Genomic DNA, 21552 nt, shown 5'->3' with positions numbered 1-21552 from the left:
CGTGAGCCTCTGAGCTACCATAACCCTCACTCCAACCAGAACCCTAACTCTATATCTTAGACCGGTGAGTCCCAAAATATGGTCTGCAGACCACTGCTGCTCCACAAGGCCATGCGTGAGAAGTTGCCCGGGGAATAGTTTCAGATACATTATTTTTTTACAATTTTTTTTTATTTTATCAGGCAAGGCCCACTGACCCATATAGATATTTTTCAGAAGTTACCTGGAAACAAATGCTAGCCCAACGAAGTGGGTTATCGCGTGGACATTTGTATCAGCCAAATACTCTAAACGCACGTTGATTCTAAATGTGGAGGGCAAAACTTGGGGACCCAGAAAAAAATCCACATGACCACGGAGAGAACACACAAACTCCAAATATACAGGCATCGGGGTCGGGATCGAACCCACGACCTCCTGTATACCAGGCGACGTAGTTCATATCTCGTCACCTCGTGTCGCCGGAAATGATATTTTTCCCAAAATAAAAGATTTTGTTATTTCATGGTGGGCCACAAATCTTCTTCAAGGCCCTTGAGCAAAACATACAGGTCTGATTCACGATTAAAGTATTATAATTGGGCAGGAATTGTTGTTTCGCTTATATGCCGTGTGTGTGTGTGTGTGAAAAAACCAGCACACGACGAAAATAATAACAAACTCATGATCATATATACTTGTGGTTAATTATTCCTTCGGAGTATTGGCGACTGAGCATATTTTCCCTTATCTGCACTTATGCATTTGCTCAGTCAAAACCACAAGGTCAGCAGGTTTGGGCCACAAACATTTATAAGCATGGTGTCCTATGACCACAGGTGGGACAAAGTCATTGTTATGCAAGTCCAAGTCGAGTCTGAAGTCATCAAATTCATGACTCGAGTCTGACTCGAGTCCAAGTCACATGACTCGAGTCCACACCTCAGAGGTGGGACAAAGTCATTGTTATGCAAGTCCAAGTCGAGTCTGAAGTCATCAAATTCATGACTCGAGTCTGACTCGAGTCCAAGTCACATGACTCGAGTCCACACCTCTGCCTATGACTGACCAGAGGTAACTATGACAAAAACACAGTCACAATGTTTAAGGGAAGAAAGGAGTTACGAGATCATTGACAGTAAAGATTACAGCGTAAGTACGTGAGTTTAACCCCTAAAGTATGGTAAGATAAGCATAAAACTAATTTGGAGCCCTGTTTCCTGATAAAAAAAAACTGATAAAACAATGATTCACAGAGCTTGTTGAGCTTGTGTTAGAGAAGTGCAGTGGTGTACAGCTTTACAGCTTCAGAGATGATTTAAGGGGTGGTTCAGAGATGGTCCAGCAGAAGAGTTCGTGCTATCTTACCTGGGTAGAGGAAAGGTGAGCTACAATGTAAACACTAAGACTCCACAGTGCACTTTTAGGATATGTTCATGACGGAAACGTCAAGTGGTGTTTACTTTTCATTTACCATCCAATTCTTTAAACATTTGTGACCGTCCCTAGTTACAGCAACGTGAAAACTCCTCTTATCCTGTGGCCACGTGGAGGAGATACTCCACAGATCCTATTATCTACGGGGGGGAGGGGGGGGTTGGAGGTAGGTTCATCCGTGTGTTTTCACTGCAAGAATCAATCACGGACAAATGCGGATAATTGCATTGTTATTTTCACTTCACTCGTCCTATGCTCAACAAAGTGTCGCGGTCACTGGGAGACGCCGGGACACTGCATCGCGATAGCGCGAGCCGGGACGGTGCGGTGAGCAGCCCGAGTTGGGCACAGCGGCGTGGGGAGCGGTGCGGCGCGCTCCTCTGGGCTCGCGAGCACGGCCCGTGGCCAGGGCAGCGACACCCGGGTCCTCGGGCCAGAGGTCGCAAACGGGTTTTGATTCCTTACCCATACCCGGCCGCACCAGGGTCGCAAATGGGTACCCGTTCCCTACCCGTACCCGTACCCTACCCGAAATGAGTGACAAACGGTTACTCACCAGTGACTGACTCACGGCCTACCCGTACCCGGCCGCACCAGGGTTGCAAACGGCTACCCGTACCCGTACCCGGCCGGGTACGGGTAGCCGGGTATCGGGTAGGGTACGGGTATCGGGTACCCGGTTGCGACCTCTGCCTCGGGCTGAGCGGCCCTTTGCCACGGCAGCAGCAGCAGCAGCTGTGAACCCCCCGCTTTCCATGACCCCGCGCTCAGGATGAACGGATTTCCCCCAGACCACTGCCGTCCCGTTGGATAAACAGTAGTTGTCGGTAACACTGTGCAACACACAAACATTGTTCCTGGGTAGTAAGTGTTATTTTCGAATTGCTTATGCCTCAAAAGTACAGAAATGGCTATTAGTCCCCACAAACTTTGCTTTTGTGATCAGGACAGTGATATTTTGAAATGTACCTATTTTCAATGAGAAAACGTGGTGTGCATTTGTGTCATTCCTTCACGTAAAGTCCTGGTCACAAAAGCAAAGTTTCCTGGGGAATAATAGCCACTTTCTATACTTTTGACGCACAAGCAATTAGAAAATAACACTTACTACCCAGGAACAAAAACCGTGTTACGTAGTGTCATTAATCAGTGTAGTTCTACCGGACACACTCACACAAGGCTTTGCATGCGCGCTTTGTTTTTACCCACGGGATATATTGCATATCGCTGTGCTACGTTATGCATGTATGTCACATATGTCACGTATGTCACATATGTCACGTATGTCACATATGTCACGGCGTTGTGCGTGATAGTGGCGGTCGTGTGAGAGGTGGATAGTCCAACTGCGATACGATTTGTTACAGCGCCTATTGCTCAATAGCAGCAGCTTTCATCTTGCACATTGCGACAGAACTATGTCATGCCCAGCACGTGTTTGTTTGTGGCCACGTGCTGTGCTGATACCACTGGGATTGTCAATCTCTAAGGGTGACTCACAGCCGGTACTGTAAAGGTAACTTCCTGTGCCCTCAATCAGATTACATCTATCGGCTGCCGAAGACCCCAGTGCCACACTAAATGAGAGTTCACGACATAGCAAAAAGACAAAGGGCCCACTTATAGCCCTAACAGATGTTTTTGGGCAAGTGCTGTTAGCGGTACACGAGGGGGGTGGGTGGCCAGCACCACAACACAGCTATAACCATAATAAAACCACACGGCTAAAGTTGACGGCCAGGTGAGGGAAATTGCAATCTTGATCATCCAAATGTGTTTTCTCAAGTGAAGGTTAAAACCTGGATATTTTAAACCATAATCAGTGCTTATTGAGTCATGTGGATCTCAACTACACTCTCCGATCTGCACCTGTTGCTAAGCTTTGCCCGTCAGCTTCACGTCTCAACTCGTGTGCAGACATAGCGAACATAGAACTGAACACAATCGTCAATAACACTGTGGCACTGAAAAGTAAAAAAAATAAATAGGCAATGGCGCTAATAGTACAACAAAGGGCCATTGCTCAGAATGTCACCGATTCTACATTTTTGTTCCTTTAAAGGCAGCGTTATTGATGAACTTGTTCATTTTGGGGGGCTATTTGCACTTGTGCACCATTGCCAACGAAGGATCACCAAATAATTTGTTGAACGTGATAAACAGCCGTGTAGCTTTCGAGTGTACAGGTGGGGGCCCATGGGCTGGAGTGGCCGAGATGCTGAATTTGACAGGGGTCCCATTTCATTACGGCACCACGGTGGTGAGACGTTAACTACCTCGCCTGATATACAGGAGGTCGTGGGTTCGATCCCGATCCCGACCCTGACGCTTGTATATTTGGAGTTTGCATGTCTCTCTGCCCGTGGTTGCGTGGATTTATCTCCGGGTCTTCCGGTTCTTCTCTCCACGTTTAGAAACACGCGTTTAGAGTATTTGGCTGCTATCAGTTCCCACGTGATAAGCCGCTTCGTTGAGCTATCATTTGTGACCAGGTCGCTTTTGAAAAATAGCTACATAGCTCAGAGGGCCTTGCCTGGTAGAATAAAAAGTATAAATAGTGTTCCTTGCACGATTGCCCATGCCAGGCATGCTATTCCATTGGTTTAAACAACACAAAGCGAGTGATACAGATACATTCACCTTGATTCATTTACTTTGTTACGCAGCATTCTCTATTTCCAATGGCTTTATTTTTGGCAACCAGTAGTTTAGCCTAGAGGTCAGCAAAGCATGCCACTCAGCTGGTTTTCCTTTGGCTGATGGTTTAATTACTGATCTAACATGAAATGAGAATTGTGCGGCCGTACAGGTGCCAGCATTTCCAGCTCAAATATAGAGGAATATGGAGCACGTACACATAATAAGTGGCGAATCTGTATTATTTACGTATGTCTGGGGAAGCTTATGCTTTATCGTTTAAGCGAATGCGAAGAACGGGAAAAAGGGTACGGGAGGCCCCATTCCATTGCTTGCACCAGGGTCTATGCCAACCACGCTACGGGTACTGAGGTTGACCTCAGTGTGCACGAGGCACTGTGTATATCGGACGCTCTCAACCTGTTAGCTGACAGACATGGAAATGTATCAGTTGAGAGCTATTGCATACGTGGCCTGTTTGTTCCAAGGGTGTGTTACAGCCCTATCCCAATCCAGATTGACGTCTCTGTTGAGCCTTGACAACGGGGCTAGCAAAAGCGGTTCATCAAGTTATTATTAATGGTGCTCAGTATATGTCAAGCCAATTGCCTGGTGTGGTCATTCTGGAAACGCCGGCCTGACCGAATGTTCGGTTTAATTATGCAGCCCTGGCAAGTGAGTGATGGTTTGAATGTCGCCGTACATCAGCGAGACACTTAATCCAGCTGAAATGTCGCATGTTGTCATTTGTGGAGATGAGATGTATGTGTGGTGTGTTGGTTACATTAAGCCATTGCAGCATCAGCCAACAACTAATAGAGGCCTTGGTATGCCACTGCCTCCGTCACTTAAAATTATCTTCTCCCCAGACGCCATGGGGAAGGGAGGGCGGCAGCGATAGGGCAGAGTATGAAGAAATTGGTTTCCACCTGCTTGCATTTGACTCTTTATTTATTGCTCGTCGTGATCAAATACTTATTGACTCTGTGCCACAAAGCTGAACTGCAATCACAATAAATGTACAGCCCTCTGTCAAGCTACCGCTGGATGAAAGTCTCCCCGTACGCTGTGCGGTTGAATAACTCATACTTACGCACATGGTGAATGTGCCAAGCTGACAAGCAATTACGAACTGTCCTGTACGTCAAGAACAGATGGAGCTCCAGCATAACTTTCCCAAACCAAACTGCACGCTTCTCTTGCCTTCACGTCGCTGTGCATAGCGATAACATCGGCCGCGGTGAAAGCTGGAGTACGTGTGAATGTTCACTCTGGCCATGAGTTCATAATTGGATGTTACAGGGACACCAAACACGTCGTTCCAAGCACCTCGTGAACACTGCAAATCCCGTGATGCACTTTCTTTGGGCAACACACTTGACTGCGTGAAGCCCAATGGAGCTACGACATCGATTCGCTCGGCACAGTGCCCAAGCAATACACGGCTGACCCAGTTTTGTTTAAAGTGATGCATCGTAAATGTTACGATCAGTTCTCAATCCACCGCGAGATGAAGGCCTTTTCACATTCTTCATGGGGGGAGGGAGGGGGTGTTGACCCATACTGCGTCATGCGGGTCAGTGCAGGTTGGTGAAGCGTTCTTCGTGATGGTGAAGTGTTCTTAATGATGGTGAAGTGTTCTTCATGATGGTGAAGTGTTCTTCATGTTGGTGAAGAGTTCTTCATGCTGGTGAAGCGTTCTTCATGCTGGTGAAGCGTTCTTCATGTTGGTGAAGTGTTCTTTATGTTGGTGAAGAGTTCTTCATGTTGGTGAAGCGTTCTTCATGTTGGTGAAGCGTTCTTCATGTTGGCGAAGCATTGTTCATGTTGGTGAAGAGTTCTTCATGTTGGTGAAGCGTTCTTCATGTTGGTGAAGAGTTCTTCATTTTGGTGAAGCGTTCTTCATGTTGGTGAAGAGTTCTTCATTTTGGTGAAGCGTTCTTCATGTTGGTGAAGCGTTCTTCATGTTGGTGAAGAGTTCTTCATTTTGGTGAAGCGTTCTTCATGTTGGTGAAGTGTTCTTAATGATGGTGAAGTGTTCTTCATGATGGTGAAGTGTTCTTTATGTTGGTGAAGAGTTATTCATGCTGGTGAAGCGTTCTTCATGCTGGTGAAGCGTTCTTCATGTTGGTGAAGTGTTCTTTATGTTGGTGAAGAGTTCTTCATGTTGGTGAAGCGTTCTTCATGTTGGTGAAGCGTTCTTCATGTTGGCGAAGCGTTGTTCATGTTGGTGAAGAGTTCTTCATGTTGGTGAAGCGTTCTTCATGTTGGTGAAGAGTTCTTCATGTTGGTGAAGCGTTCTTCATGTTGGTGAAGCGTTCTTCATGTTGGTGAAGAGTTCTTCATGTTGGCGAAGCGTTCTTCATGTTGGTGAAGCGTTCTTCATGTTGGTGAAGCGTTCTTCATGTTGGCGAAGCGTTGTTCATGTTGGTGAAGAGTTCTTCATGTTGGTGAAGCGTTCTTCATGTTGGTGAAGCGTTCTTCATGTTGGTGAAGCGTTCTTCATGTTGGCGAAGCGTTGTTCATGTTGGTGAAGAGTTCTTCATGTTGGTGAAGCGTTCTTCATGTTGGTGAAGAGTTCTTCATGTTGGTGAAGAGTTCTTCATGTTGGTGAAGCGTTCTTCATGTTGGTGAAGAGTTCTTCATTTTGGTGAAGCGTTCTTCATGTTGGTGAAGCGTTCTTCATGTTGGTGAAGAGTTCTTCATTTTGGTGAAGCGTTCTTCATGTTGGTGAAGCGTTCTTCATGTTGGTGAAGAGTTCTTCATTTTGGCGAAGCGTTCTTCATGTTGGTGAAGCGTTCTTCATGTTGGTGAAGTGGCCGTCACTCGCCACTGACGTTCGCCATGGACGGGAATCAAAGTTGAGTCGCCGGGTTCACAACGAAGCGCATGAACCACTGCGCCACCACTCCCCACCCCCTTATACATTTGTGGAAATTACGTGAATAATGAATGTGAAGTCGGCTCAGTATGAAATGTTTTGTTTTGTTTTACCCAGCAAGGCCCACTGAGCTGTTTGCTGTAGCTCTTTTTTCATAAGCCAAATACTCGAAACGCATGTTTCTACATGCGGAGGGGAAAACCGGAGGATCCGGAGAAAAGTCCACGCGACCACGGGGAGAACATTCAAACTCCAAACATCCAGGCGTCAGGGTCGGGATCGAACCAACGAGCCAAACTCACGTGTTTTGGTGGAATCGGTTCGTCAATAAGGTGGCCAAGTATTACGAGTCGCGTCAAGGGATTTTTGTTGAACAGCGGTTCTTCTTATTTTGTATGGCTGACGTAGATGCAGACCAACAGCTGCGATTCACATTCAGGTGGTGAAGTCAGATAACCACGTCAGGAGCGGCGGAATGTGTCGCGGTGCAATTGCACGGGCAGTTTGTGGGTGTTTTGTATGTCTGGGAATTTTCTGATTCATCGTATTTATAGCCCGTGTGCTTTCAAGCAACATTAAGTGACACCGACATGCCATTGTGGACAGCGTTATGAACCTGAAAACCTGAGTTCAATTCCCGGCCATGGCTAAAGTCAGTAGCGCGTGATATCTCAACGGTCCTGTCCATCCCACCCACTGCTCTTTACCAACCTGCATTGATCGGGGTGGTGAAGCATGGTCAAAGAATGACTTTGACTGACATGGTGTGATGAGGCCTTCATTCAGATGAGGATCTGACAGAGTGGAACAATGTGGCCGTCCAGAATAATCACAATATTCGAGTCCCAAACATCGCACCTCCTGACGTTGACATTCCCCGAAGACACCGGTGTACACCATTGACCACGTCTGAACATCAACAGGCTGACGTGCGCATATCCTTCACGAGTGGGATATTAAAGACAAGCCACGTGATTGCCATAGTGGCCATAAAATAAATCACTGTCGTCTGCACCCCTTCAACGGAGGGACAGCAAAACTAGACGGTCTCCTGAAGCCCTCTCGTGGCTCATATACCTCGATTCATATTCTTGGGTTGTTTCGGTAAAGTCACGTAGGTAAAAAAATTTAAATTAATAAAAATAAAATAAAAATCACGACGTTTCGGAGGCAACACAAGCTTCCGTCTTCAGGTGGAACCGTCACAGCACGACTGCTGTATCAAGTAAATGAGAAATTTCTCATTTACTTGATACAGCAAGTGTGCTGTGAGAAATTTCTCATTTACTTGATACAGCAAGCGTGATGTGACGGTTCCACCTGAAGACGGAAGCTTGTGTTGCCTCCGAAACGTCGTGATTTTTATTTAATTTTACTTTTATTAATTTTAATTTTTTACCTACGTGACGTTACCGAAAAAAAACCCTAAGAATATGAATCCTTGCAGTCACGAAAGCTTCAAATCTAGAATTATATACCTCGACTTTGGGATTTAGCCCCTGAACATATTGCCACACGCAAGAATAGAACTGACAAAGTTGTAATTGCGAGAGTTTGTATTAACAAACCGTTGCCCTCTCACTTCAGTGAAATTGTAAAAAGACTAAGAGACAAAGATAGGACACCGCATATATACCCCATTATGAAATGCACTCTTTGATTTGTGTTTTAAAGCAATAGTTGGAGATGCAATCTCGTAGTCCGGTAGGTACTGTATGTGCACGTGACCAGATTTGTCTAACTTTATTGATAACGGTCACACTCTGGGGTTGTGTCTTACTTTACAGAGCATGTTAAGTCTGGACGAATATGGTATACAGTATATTAGAACGAGAAATATTTGCCGAGTAGTTTGTATGTGTCATTTCGGCAGCATGCTATCGGCTGTAAAGAGAACGTTAAAGATCCTGTGACATCGGTCACAAGCTTTAGGCTTTCGTGTGCCAGTGTCATAGCCCCAGATACCATCATGCAAGTTTGACCTGTAATTTAACTGCATCATACAAAAACATGATGCCCCTGACGGGTTCCTATGTGTGTATGCTTACACATATTCCCCGACCAGGAGAAAATTCCCACCAGGATTTCACCTGGTTAATAAAGGACACGTGCTGTACAGATAGACGACCTATCCGAAGGAGACCTGGCCTTAGATAAATGCATCAAAACATGAAACAATTCAACGATGCAGAAAAAAAATATTGCATTATAAATACAGTAAAGTATACGCATTAACATGAGTTATTAAATGGACCGTGTGGGCAATAACTTGGGTGCCTGCATTCGTTTGTATAACAAATAACTATTATTAATTGCCAACAAGGACGTGCACAACAACAAAAATGGAACAAAAGCAAAGCATTGTGCAAATGAGCCGAGCTAGATTCATGATGAGAATAACGCTGAGAGACACACAGAGGAAAACATGGATCAGAGAATTAATTTCAAATTATAGACATAATATTGACTGAATAAAAGTGGGATTTTGGCAGAAGGGATGATCAATGGTCAAGACGGACGATAGAACGGAAGCCAAAGGGATGCACACGTTTGAGAGGATGACCATTGCAGAGATGGAGTGGTGAGATAAACCATGTGCAGGCGACAGATAAATGTGTTGCCTCACCAGATCACGAGGGATTGATACCCTGGATTTAGGCCCCCATCCAGTAGTTGCTAGCTCATGGTTGATGATTAATTGCCAAATAGTTACTCTTAAGGCCAAATAGTTAAATTTCGATTTAAAGCTTTCGTGACTGCAGGGATTCATCTTCTTGGTTCTTTCGGTAAAGTATCGTAGAAGGGAAATAATAAAATAATAATAAAACATAATAAAATAATTCTCACGACGTTTCCGCCACAACGCAAGCAGCCGTCCTCAGCTGCTTGCGTTGTGGCCGAAACGTCGTGAGAATTATTTTATTATGTTTTATTTTTATTATTTTATTTCTTCCCTTCTACGTGACTTTACTGAAAGAACCAAGAAGCCAAATAGTTACTCTTAAATTTGCCAAATAGTTACTTTTAAATTTACTCTTAAATTTAGAAACGTAATCCGATGGCGTGGATGCAGAGTGAATGGTACAGCAATACAAATAATCGTTGTTGTAAGATTACGTGTGCAGTAGTGTAAGCAGGAGGCCGATCCTCAGAAACTCATGTCGCTACTGCTATACATACCCCACTAAGTTGTCGTGCCCCACTTACCTTCTCAACAGGTGATGGGATACCGTGAGAACGAAGGTCCCATGCCTTACTGATGAAAATGTTAAAAACATGTAATAGGTGTATTGAGATGGATTGCTGGGAAACGTGATGAGGCTTTTGAAATAAAGTCTCGTTTTCCCTTGGGTAATCTCACCCTGTCATTTTAGTGGGACGTCTAATAATGTATCACCCTGGTCATTGAAGCTAAGTACTGTGCTGTACAGTATACTTATTCTGCTGATGAGACCCACAATGTTGATTTCTATATTTATGCTTTAATCCACAATGCACCACGACAGCACGTTATGAGTTTACGTGCGGCATTAATTTTTGTTGCGTTGCACAGGGCCCCCATAGTTTATATGGAGCGCTCTTGCCAATAACATCGGGTACTCGAGCAACACGTGTTTAACAAGACTGGCTGCTGATGAGACCGAGCAGGTGAAAACTGGTCACCTGCTTGAAAATATTGGTCTGGAAAGCCCAACATGGGCAGATGAACATTTCTATACCCTTTTTCTTCTTGGTTCTTTCGGCAAAGTCACGTAGAATGGAAATAATAAAATAATAAAAATAAAACGTAATAAAATAATTCTCACGACGGTGTCGGCCACAACGCGAGCAGCCGTCCTCAGATGAAGAACAGGTCTGTCGATAAGACAGAGTCTGTCTTATCGACAGACCTGAGTACGGCTGCTTGCGTTGTGGCCGAAACGTCGTGAGAATTATTTTATTATGTTTTATTATTATTTTATTATTTCCATTCTACGTGACTTTACCGAAAGAACCAAGAAGATGAATCCCTGCAGTCACGAAAACTTTCAATCGAAATTTCTATACCCGTACGGTTTCTGCATTTGCTGCATTTGTAGAGACACCGATATGGTGTGTGTGCATGTTGTTTCCTGCCGCCGCTGCATCGGGCTTAGTCGCTTTGCGGAGTCACAGTGGGAGGAGAGGTGGGTGGGTGGGTGGGGGGTGAAGACCACGCGGCGGTAATTGATGTGAAACACGACACAGCTGATAAAACAGCGGGGGCGCTGAAGCTCCCTCGGCCCCCCCCCCGGGTGCACAGGGGATATCTCGTGTCGTCTCTTAGCAAACTCTGCAATCTCCGTGGCAGCGGAGAAGCCCCCCCCCCCCCCCCCCAATTTAGGGACACGGGTTGGGATTACCCTGCAGGGCCAATAATAACAAGCTGAATTTCGATTTAAAGCTTTTGTGACTGCAGGGATTCATCTTCTTGGTTCTTTCGGTAAAGTCACGTAGAATGGAAATAATAAAATAATAACAATAAAATAATTACCCCGACGTTTCGGCCACAACGCAAGCAGCCGTACTCAGGTGTAGAACAGGTCTGCCGAGATGACAGGTGTAGAACAGGTATGTCTTCTCGACAGACCTGTTCTCCACCTGAGGACGCCTGCTTGCGTTGTGGCCGAAACGTCGTGAGAATTATTTTATTATGTTTTATTATTATTTTATTATTTACATTATACGTGACTTTACCGAAAGAACCAAGAAGATGAATAACAAGCTGACAACAATCACCACCGGCGCCGCTGCTGCTGCTGCTACTGCTGCCTGTTGACACCTGCGAGCATCAGCACGCATGCCGTGTCAGTGCGACGCTGCGTTGGTTGGCAGTTGGCTCCGGCAAGAATGAATAACAGATGAAAATACAACAACAACAAACGATCAGCACATTCGTCAATAACACCGTGGTCCCGAAAAGGGGAACGCGAGCAGATAATCGGTGACGTTTTAGATGAGCCTTCTACGCAGCGCAGACGAACTCAGTACTGGGAGCGACAGAGACTCCCCGGCTAAAAAAAAACTAATTTGCAGCGGGGCACATTTCATTTCAATGTCTCGGCGTCTTTTGTGGCAATCTCAACGAGCTCATCACGTGCGATATCCTCAACCTCGCGGGGACTGCGAAACCCGCTGCCAGCCGGCCGGCCGGGTACGGGTACCAGTTCCCTACCCGTACCCTACCCGAAATGAGTGACAAACGGTGACTAACCAGTGACTCACGGTCTACCCGTACCCGTACCCGGCCGCACCAGGGTCGCAAACGGCTACCCGGCTACCCGTACCCGGCCGGGTACGGGTAGCCGGGTATCGGGTAGGGTACGGGTATCGGGTACCCGGTTGCGACCTCTGTCACAAAGCAATGTTTCGGGGGCATAGCCACGTGAGAAACCCCTCGCTATAAATAGACAGACGCTTCGGGCAATGACCCTACCGCAGAGCAGAGCTGTTTCACGGCCAACGCCGTCTGCGCAATGAGGTGGACAGGAGGCGCCTCTCTGAGCGGTAACAGCCGTGGCGACATTGGAAGGGTGAGCGGTGGCGCAGTGATTGGCGCACTGAACCTATCTCAAGCCGTCTCAACCTCCCCCCCCCCTCTCTCTCCTGCCACGGCACTAATCCTACTTTCGATTCCCGGTCGAGACGAGGCGATATCTGAGAGGCAGGCAGCCCTGGCTAAGACGAGCCCGTACGAACGCGCGCACTGAACTGACCAGTTGCGTTGTTGCAACCTTGCTGACCCCCCATGCCCCTACTGGACATCTGTGGAAAAGAGCTTCATAGCTCATCGGATTCCGCCAGGACAAATACACATGCTGCCGATAGCATTGCGAGAGAGATAGAGGAGGTCGTGGGTTTCGATCCCGACTCAGGCACCTGCTTTATATTTGGAGTTTGCGGTGTCTCTCTCCCGCGATGTTAACTCCCTCGCCTGGTCTACAGGAGGTCGTGGGTTCGATCCAGACCCAGACATCTGCTGTATATTTGGAGTTTGCGGTGTCTCTCTCCCCGTGGTCGCGTTGATTTTTCTCCCGATCCTCCGGTGTTCCCCCTCCATAATTAGAATCAGCATCGAGCGTGTAGAGTAATCGGCTGCTATAAATGTCCACGTTATGAGCCCACTTCGTTATTGATCTTATCATTTGTGGTGGCCAGGTCGCGTCCGAAAAAGAGCTCAGAGTTGAACTTCTTTCGCACCGCACGTAGCTAAACCCTTGCTCATCGGAGCTGCCTCGCTTGGTTTAAAACGAACAAAAACCAGTTTCGAGTTTATTAGTTTCAAAATCAGGGGTGGGGAACCTTTTTTTCTGCCAAAGGCCATTTGGATATTTATAACATCATTCGCGGGCCATACTAAATTATCAACTAAAAAATTAGCCCGTTATATTTGGTCAAACATTTAATTAACTCGCCCCTAATGTGATGGCTGGAACTGCTTCTCTTTGATGAGGCGTGTGATGATGTTAGCTGCTATTGATGATGTTGCTGCTACTCGCAACTGCTTTTCCAGGTTTGCTCCTAGATTTATTGAATTTCGAGTCCCGCCTGCGGTTGCCTTGGCAGGGCCACACCAAATGATTTCGCGGCCCTTATACGGCCCACGGGTCGGACGTTCCCCATCCCTGGACTTTAAATAGTTGCTTGCGCGCGTGTCCGCGTGCGTGTGCGTGTCCGCGCGTGCGCGTGTGTGTCCGTGCGCGTGTCCGTGCGCGTGTGTGCGCGTGTGTGTGTGTCCGCACTCACCGTGTTGTAGAACTCGGCAATACTGCTCGAGTGTCGATAGTTGCCCTCGCACCAGTCGATCCCGGAGCTGTGCCGAGCGAACAAGCTGGGCATGTCCGCGCTCCTTCTTATCCTCGTCAACCTTCGGTCTATACAAACTCACAGCCGTCGGCGCAGCGGCAGCGGCAGCAGCAGCAACAGTAATAAGGACCCGTTGGTATATAAACGGTGGTGGGGGTGGGGGTGCTGTGCACGCACCGCCGCGCGGTAACACGCCACGTGCGGAGCTGTGACGACTGAAGATCTTCAAAGAGCGCACGCGTTTATAATACAGCTCGCTCGCTCGCTCACTCACCTACTCACTCGCCTACTCAGTCACCTACTCACCTACTCACTGGCCTACTCACTCACCACCTACTCACACGCCACTCAATCACCAACTCACTCACCAACTCACTCACTCACCTACTCACTCAGCACTTACTCACCACTCACTCACCTTCACCTACTCACTCACCTACTCACTCACCTACTCACTCACCATTTACCACTTACCACTCACTCACCTACTCACTCACCACTCACTCATTTACTCACTCATCACCTACTCACCACTCACTCACCTACTCACTCACCACTCACTCACCTACTCACTCACCAACTCACTCACTACTCACTCACCAACTCACTCACCTACTCACTCGCCACTTATTCACCACTCACTCACCAACTCACTCACCACTCATTCAACAACTCACTCACCTACTCACTCACCACTTACCTACTCACCACTCACTCACCTACTCACTCACCACTCACTCACCAATCACTCACCAACTCACTCACCACTTACCTACTCACCACTCACGCACCCAATGCTGCTATGAGAAGCTGTGCGTCTCTGTACTATGACAGCCAATATAAAAAAAAAAATAGGCTACTGATACTAATTCAATCACAACCTCCGTAAATCCACTGTTGGATGAAGTGCCTGAAATATATTCTTCATAATGATTGAAAATATAAATATGCTTAGGACATCATCACTGAAAATTAAATATCACTGCCACCCAACATCGAGCAATACAACAGGTTGAAAGAAATCCAACACTCCCGCAGTAATAATCACACACCAACGCTTCTTCAATAAAAAAAAAACATCCTATCCAGCAATTAAAACATAAAATAATCTCCACTTGAACTGACACACATCTATCCCGAGGCTGCAGCATCAACAACAACAGCAGGGCTTTTATTTTTTTTAAATCAGCTTCAACATTGGCGCCACGCATGTATCGAGCCAGTGTGGAGCTAACGACTCCCTCCCACCCAGCAGCGCACTTGCTCTGCTCACCGGGGCAGGCTGACGACTGCTGCTGCTGCCGCTACTGCTGCTGCCGCTGCTGCTGCTTTCTTCTCTGCCTCCCGCTGCTGCTGCTGTCGATGATGACGATGATGTAGTCATGGGCGTGGAGTGGGTGTGCATGCCGTGCCGGTGACAGGCACGCAGGAGAGAGAGAGTGGTGGTGGTGGTAGGGGGAGAGTTGCCAGGTATGTTGTAACACCTGTTTAAAGCGGCGAGGCGGCGTTGCTAACGCGACCGGCGAGCGTGTTGGCCTCGCCAAAGCACAACGCCGCAGCAGCACCCTGACCCACCACCATTCCCCACCGAAACGATTGTCTGAGCCCACGAGCAATGATATCGCGATCAAAGCCGGGTGAGCCCTGCTGCCTTGTTCTAATGGGTCACCGTGGTAATAATTGTATACATTTTTTTAAAAATATTACGGTTCCGAAGCACAGGGTCAAAAGTCAGCCCCACAAAAAAATGAATCGGCAAGCAGCCAGCTAAACAAACAGCACTATTGTGAGTGTGGTCGATGAGCTAAATGCGTTTCTTGAATTGGGAATGTCTGGCGGTCGATTAAGTCTGTAATCCGCTACCGTTAGAGTTTGAGGAGGTGTCACCCCCTAGGCTTGCCAGGAGCAGGGTGGGACTCCATCTGTTCCATTTTCACGGGCTTGCTCCGGGTGCTTTGGGTTCCTCCCATGTGTAATTGGCCTAGAACACCTTCATATATAGAGGACTGCAGAGCTTTGGGGGTCATTTGGTGCCAGCTCACCGCCTGCCAAAGGTTCCTTCTCGCGCCTCTCAGAAGACAAGTGGGAATGACACTGTGTAACATAATGTTTGTTCCTGGGTAGTAGTGTCATTTCCTAATTGCTTATGCCTAAAACGTATAGAAAATGGCTATCATTCCCCACAAACTTTGCTTTTGTGACCAGAACAGTGATATTTTGAAATTTACCTATTTTCAATGCGAAAACGGGCCATTTTCTGTACTTTTGAGGCATAAGCAATTAGGAAATAACACTTACTACCCAGGAACAAAAAATGTGTTAAAAATATATATATATTTTTAAATGACAATGTGTACACTGTATCTGCTTAATATTTTAAAGACTGGTAACCAGAAGTCGGGTTTGGCATCATCCTCCACGGGGGAGGAAGCGACTTTTACTTGCTCCACTGATGCTGAGCCGGCCCGCTGAGTAAAATCGATCAACCTCCGGCCATAATTTGTGGGAACAAAAATTCGTAAATGTTGGCTTTGTGATGTTTATATTTATAATGAATCATAGACTCGAATATGTTTTTTGCCAAATGTCAGCTTTCAAGCCTTTTTGAAATGTAATTAGAATGGCCATCAGCTCGCTACTCAGTTGGTTGATCACAATCGTTTATAGTCTAATTTACTCTGTTAGATGACTAAGATCAGATGCGATGTATAGGGCCCTGGCGATAAAGACACGACGTCCAAAACAATTATAAATTGAATTTCAAAGGTAAAATATTACAGTGGCACACGTTTTTAATATACGATTGTGGCGGGTACTTTGTGAACATGGCGTGATGCAGAGGTGATGATGGCACACCAGAGGTCGCAATCGGGTACCCGATACCTGTACCCTACCCGATACCCGGCTACCCGTTTGCGACCCTGGTGCGGCCGGGTACGGGTAGGCCGTGAGTCACTGGCGAGTCACCGTTTGTCACTCATTTCCCAATGTCTTGTCTCTTCTCACAATTCAAGTTCTTAGAATCAACCCACCCGCGCCTAGCAACATGGCTTCATCCCAGAGGTCGCAATCGGGTACCCGTACCCGGCCGGGTACGGGTAGCCGGGTATCGGGTAGGGTACTGGTACCCGTTTGCGACCCTGGTGCGGCCGGGTACAGGTAAGGAATCAAAACCGTTTGCGACCTCTGTGGCACACACACACAAAAAACGACCACACGCACTGGGTTACATGCCTACATGTTCATGGCACGCATCATGCACGCCACTTTCAGCCTGTAGGACTCTGGGCAGTGGATGATACATAATGCAGTGGGGCAGGCTGTCTAAATGAAAACAAGTGCTGCACTATCACGCACTGTATATGAATGGGGCTAATCGGGGTAACACGAGATGGCGTGTTACCACCTTAATTGCCTTTCTGCATAACTAAGCACACGTCCACGTTGTTGACGCAGTCAGCCTGTGCGTGGTGTAGCAAATATTTAATTGCACGCAATTAAAATGTCTAAAACAGCAGCCGAGGGAGCATCGTTTTAGAAGGATGCAATGAATGTCGAAACATTTGTCCATCCACTGCGTGATGAACGCCGCCCAACGCATTGGTCATTGGGGGGGGGGATTGAACACACAGATTGAACACACAGCAATACCCCGACCGACGTCGCGGATTTCGTTTCTGGAAAGTGCGACGGCCACGATGGAAACGACGTAAATCCAAAGCGATTTACTGGGTCTGGTGGAGGCGACGGATACGAGCAAGGAGGGACGATGCTGCCAGGCGACTTCAGCGTGGGGTAGAAGACGACGCGAGTCGGGCAGCGGTGTTACAAATAAAGTGACGGCGGATTTTCGAAACGACGTAACAGGAGGAGACGTAAATGTGGGTGTTGTTGTCCTTCACCACGCTGCTCTGCGTGCTGGTGAAGTGTTGGAGAGGGGGGGGGCTGTCTTTGCTTCGCCTTATTAATACTGCATTACAAAGTTATTACATATTTTTAAGGCTCGAAAAATTCATGAGACGTTCCTCATTTATGCTACGTCGTAGACCACACGTTGGATGCTGAAAATCGCAGAAAAAAAACAGGCATCGTGCTCTCATCAACTTTCTTGACGTCTGAGAACTACCACTGAACAGGAGGAACTTTACCAAGCATGTAAAAAAAACGTCGGAGGAAAATTCATCGTGATATGCATCGATGCCATTCAAATGCAGGATGCAGAATCTGGTCGTGGCAGAAACGTTCTTGAAGATGGCATCGCAGCCTGCAAACAGTGTGAAGTGGGGAGCATCTGGGCCACGCGAGGCGTCATTTGTGCTGTTGCACAGTTAGCTAACACGTTGGGAAATGGTGCGGGGTCAGTGAAAACAACACGATTCATTTGGTGAGTACAAACCGGCTCTCCAGAATGCCGACACACAACATCGAGAAGAACTTCCCAATGACAATCTTGTCCCCGACAAACGCGAAACGGTGGTACGGGGACGTTTATCGTTCCGTTGACACCGACACGATCACCTGCAGGCAGGCGACACGGCAGCACGAGCCACGTGCAAGGGCATGGACAGACACGACGCGGTGCGATCGTCAAAGAAGCTCCGGACTTTTCGATTTAAAGCTTTCGTGACTACAGGGATTCATCTTCTTGGTTCTTTCGGTAAAGTCACAGTAGAAGGGAAACAATAAATAATAATTTTATTGTTTTATATTTTTATTTGTTATTGTTTCCCTTCTACGTGACTTTACCGACAGAACCAAGAATATAGTTTCGATTTAAAGCTTTCGTGACTGCAGGGATTCATCTTCTTGGTTCTTTCGGTAACGTCACGTAGAAGGGAAATAATAAAAATCAAACATAATAAAATACAATTCTCACGACGTTTCGGCCACAACGCAAGCAGCCGTCCTCAGGTGAAGAACAAGGCTGTTGGAAAGACAACTTCGGACGCTGTTTTTCCAACAGCCCTGTTCTTCACCTGAGGACGGCTGCTTGCGTTGTGGCCGAAACGTCGTGAGAATTGTATTTCATTATGTTTTATTTTGATTATTGTATTACTTCCCTTCTACGTGACGACTTTACCGAAAGAACCAACAAGATGAAGCACCGGACTCTTCCAGCCACGGGTCTTGCACCCGACGCTGGGCGACCAGGCGGCCCAGGCCTTGTCGAGTGCCGCTCCGAGGACCTGGAAACCCTGCAGGCTGCGGTCTGGTGCGCTCCGAGTCCCAGCGTGCTCACGAGGGGAATGCTCTCCCTGAAGCTCATTTTAGCATTCAGCATTTTACCTGAATGTTATCTTTGAATTTGGATATTTGTATTCCCCTTTAATTGGACGGTGATATTACATTTCAAATAAAACCTTTAAACTTGTAGTTGGCTCCCTGTCTTTTATTCCAGAAGCTTCCAGCCCTTGCTTGTTCCCACACCTTCATACAGGCGCGTCTCGTTTAACGAGCGAGATGCGTTCCGCGAAAATCGAAAACTCGTGAAACGACCATCGTTTTCCAATTTACTCCGCCCATGTTAAAAGCTGAGCTACGTTTCAGCCCCAACATTTGACACTCTTGAACAACTTTTTTAACGTGAGAAATCCAAATTATGATTTTAAAATAAAGTAATAAGGCCGGAATACACATGAAGAGCCACAGTGCATGACCCCCCGTAGAGCCTGAACAGACCGTTGGGGCAAGTGCTGTTAGCAAGAACCTATGAAGGCCGGCACGGCACACGAGGGGTAGGTAGCCGCCTATGTCTCCCGAGGGTTAATGTTCACACATCGCACTGGATATTAATTTGAGGCTGAGTCGACCTAGGGGACGCCCAGTACCGGTTCAGATAATAGTTGCTGGTGTTGGCCATGAGCGAGAATCGAACTCGGGTCACCGGGTTCGCGGTGCCGAGCGCGAATCGCCGCTCCACCACTGCTCCCCTCCCGCAATGCATCCCTTCGTGTCACCACGAGGCCCCCTTTCCGCACGCCACCAAACACGCGGGCAGTGCACAGGAGAGCCGCTAAAAACAAACAGTTGTGGACCAACGTGTGCCCCCTTCCACCATAGGACGCACATTTATCGGACTCCGCTCGATAAGTGAACACTTTGCTCGTATTGCGAACAAATGGGTCTCAACACGTGACGTGTTGCGCCACAGCGCCCCCCAAACGGACGCTCAAGCCTCGGTGTTTACAACATCGCCGTACTTGATACAGCACAGTGGTGCAGGCTGGAATACGATTAGTTCCATGCACGAAAAATATGTCAAAAGCACTCGCCCTTTGTGCATTATGCAAAAACAATGAAGTGCATTTTCTGAACAAGTGCATTGTGGTCCTCTCGTCTTAGGTCACCGTAGAAAATGAATGAGCAAATGAGTCCAAATAATTGCGAAACCGGTCTCCAATCGTCCATCTCCCTACCACCGCTGCCTGTCGGGTGGTCACATTTGTTCAATTTCCATTGTGTAATTACCGCGTGTGGTCCTGTGCAACATCAATCAACCTCCCTCCCATGCAATGGTCTGAAGGAAGCAGCATTCAAGCTGCACGGTGGCAATATGTTCCCATTATTGTCCTGCAAGCCATTATTGTTGTGCGCCTCGCCCTTCTCTACCTGGGCGTGCTCGTCATGTCAGCGCCCTTGGTGGTAGCCTGGCGTCATTTTAATTACTAAATGTCATTAAAATGCCACTGAAACGTAACTGACATTGTGCCTTATGCAGTAATTAAGCGCCATAGGCTGCACCCAAAAAACATGTCCATAACTGCTGAAATATCCTCAGCAGACACGGGAAAGTTAACTGCAAAGCAGTCCAAAGGTGCTCTCCGTACCATGCCCTGTCACCCTGTTTATGGCACGTGCAAATATAGCTACGGGTTGAGAGTATTTAATTTATGGAGAGATTATCTCCGCGGCAAACTGCCACTCGGTACACTCGTTTAGTGACATGGCACCAGATGAAGCAAACCTTGCATGTAATCGTATTGCCGATAGCATATAAATGGGGGTTGACGGATCACTAAAAGATTAGACAACCAGCCTTTACTCACTTTTCGCCCCAATTATTGATTACATGGACCATATTGTGGAGCTGGGCCCTCGGTTATTTTGTGAATTCCAAGTATTGCTGTGCAATCGCGTATACGTAGGTAAGCTAAATATTGACTTCTGAGTGCCATGTCATACGTAATCCATTGTTTCAGGGGTTCATTTGCGGGCTGGCCTGGCCTTAACCTCCCATATCGACCGCTTGTACAAAAAATCCTCACACGCGTGCCTCGATTTGTGAAACATTCACAAGAAATATCCGTCTGTGGAGAAAGTAGCGGATTGCATGGGCCCTTGTTTTAGTGTTCGTGGTGTTTGCAACTCCGAAAGACCCCGTCCACCCATAATTTCAACAGCAAACGTATGCAATGCATGTGGGTGCGAAGTGCAAGGGGGTGATGAACTTTATTCTGACAGCAGCAACATGAACGTGGAAAACGCAAGACATATGGCCGCACTGAACCCATCCCCCGGGGGATAACACGGCCATTAAATGTCAGAACGATGTGTTGATTCATCGATAGATATGGATCCTGTTAGCTGTTATAAAAAAAAAACTTAAAGAGAATTAACAACGTGCATCGAATCACATAAGAATTAAACATTTTCTGTGTTTTTCTTTTATTGTGGAATGGGAGGTGCCACCATTAACCAAAACAAAAAACACAATTCTTCCATCGATTGCGACCATAAATCGTGACCTCGTTCCAGCCCAGTGAGCACGCATGTCCACTTCCATGTTTACACCG

At 47.1% G+C, this 21552-nt stretch overlaps 1 protein-coding gene across 2 annotated transcripts in view; it reads right to left on the bottom strand.

Moving 5' to 3' along the window:
- ACER1 (alkaline ceramidase 1) overlaps positions 1–15183 on the bottom strand; it is a 34642-nt gene extending 19459 nt beyond the window's left edge. Inside the window, exons 1-2 of one of the 2 annotated variants that reach the window (XM_061558034.1) lie at positions 15033–15183; positions 13700–13836 (exon numbers count right to left, since the gene is read on the bottom strand). In XM_061558034.1, the coding sequence (XP_061414018.1) occupies positions 13700–13792 (93 nt within the window). In that variant the 5' untranslated portion in view covers positions 13793–13836; positions 15033–15183. The remainder of the gene's footprint in view (positions 1–13699; positions 13837–15032) is intronic. The other variant, XM_061558033.1, reaches the window with a different exon arrangement.
- Positions 15184–21552: the final 6369 nt, after the last annotated feature.

This window comes from Lethenteron reissneri, chromosome 24 (assembly GCF_015708825.2).
Source record: "Lethenteron reissneri isolate LAM-NWPU_2019-01 chromosome 24, ASM1570882v1, whole genome shotgun sequence".
Taxonomy (NCBI): domain Eukaryota; kingdom Metazoa; phylum Chordata; class Hyperoartia; order Petromyzontiformes; family Petromyzontidae; genus Lethenteron; species Lethenteron reissneri.
The sequence above is the reverse complement of the archived record's forward strand: the minus strand, read 5'-3'. Positions and strand labels throughout refer to the sequence as shown.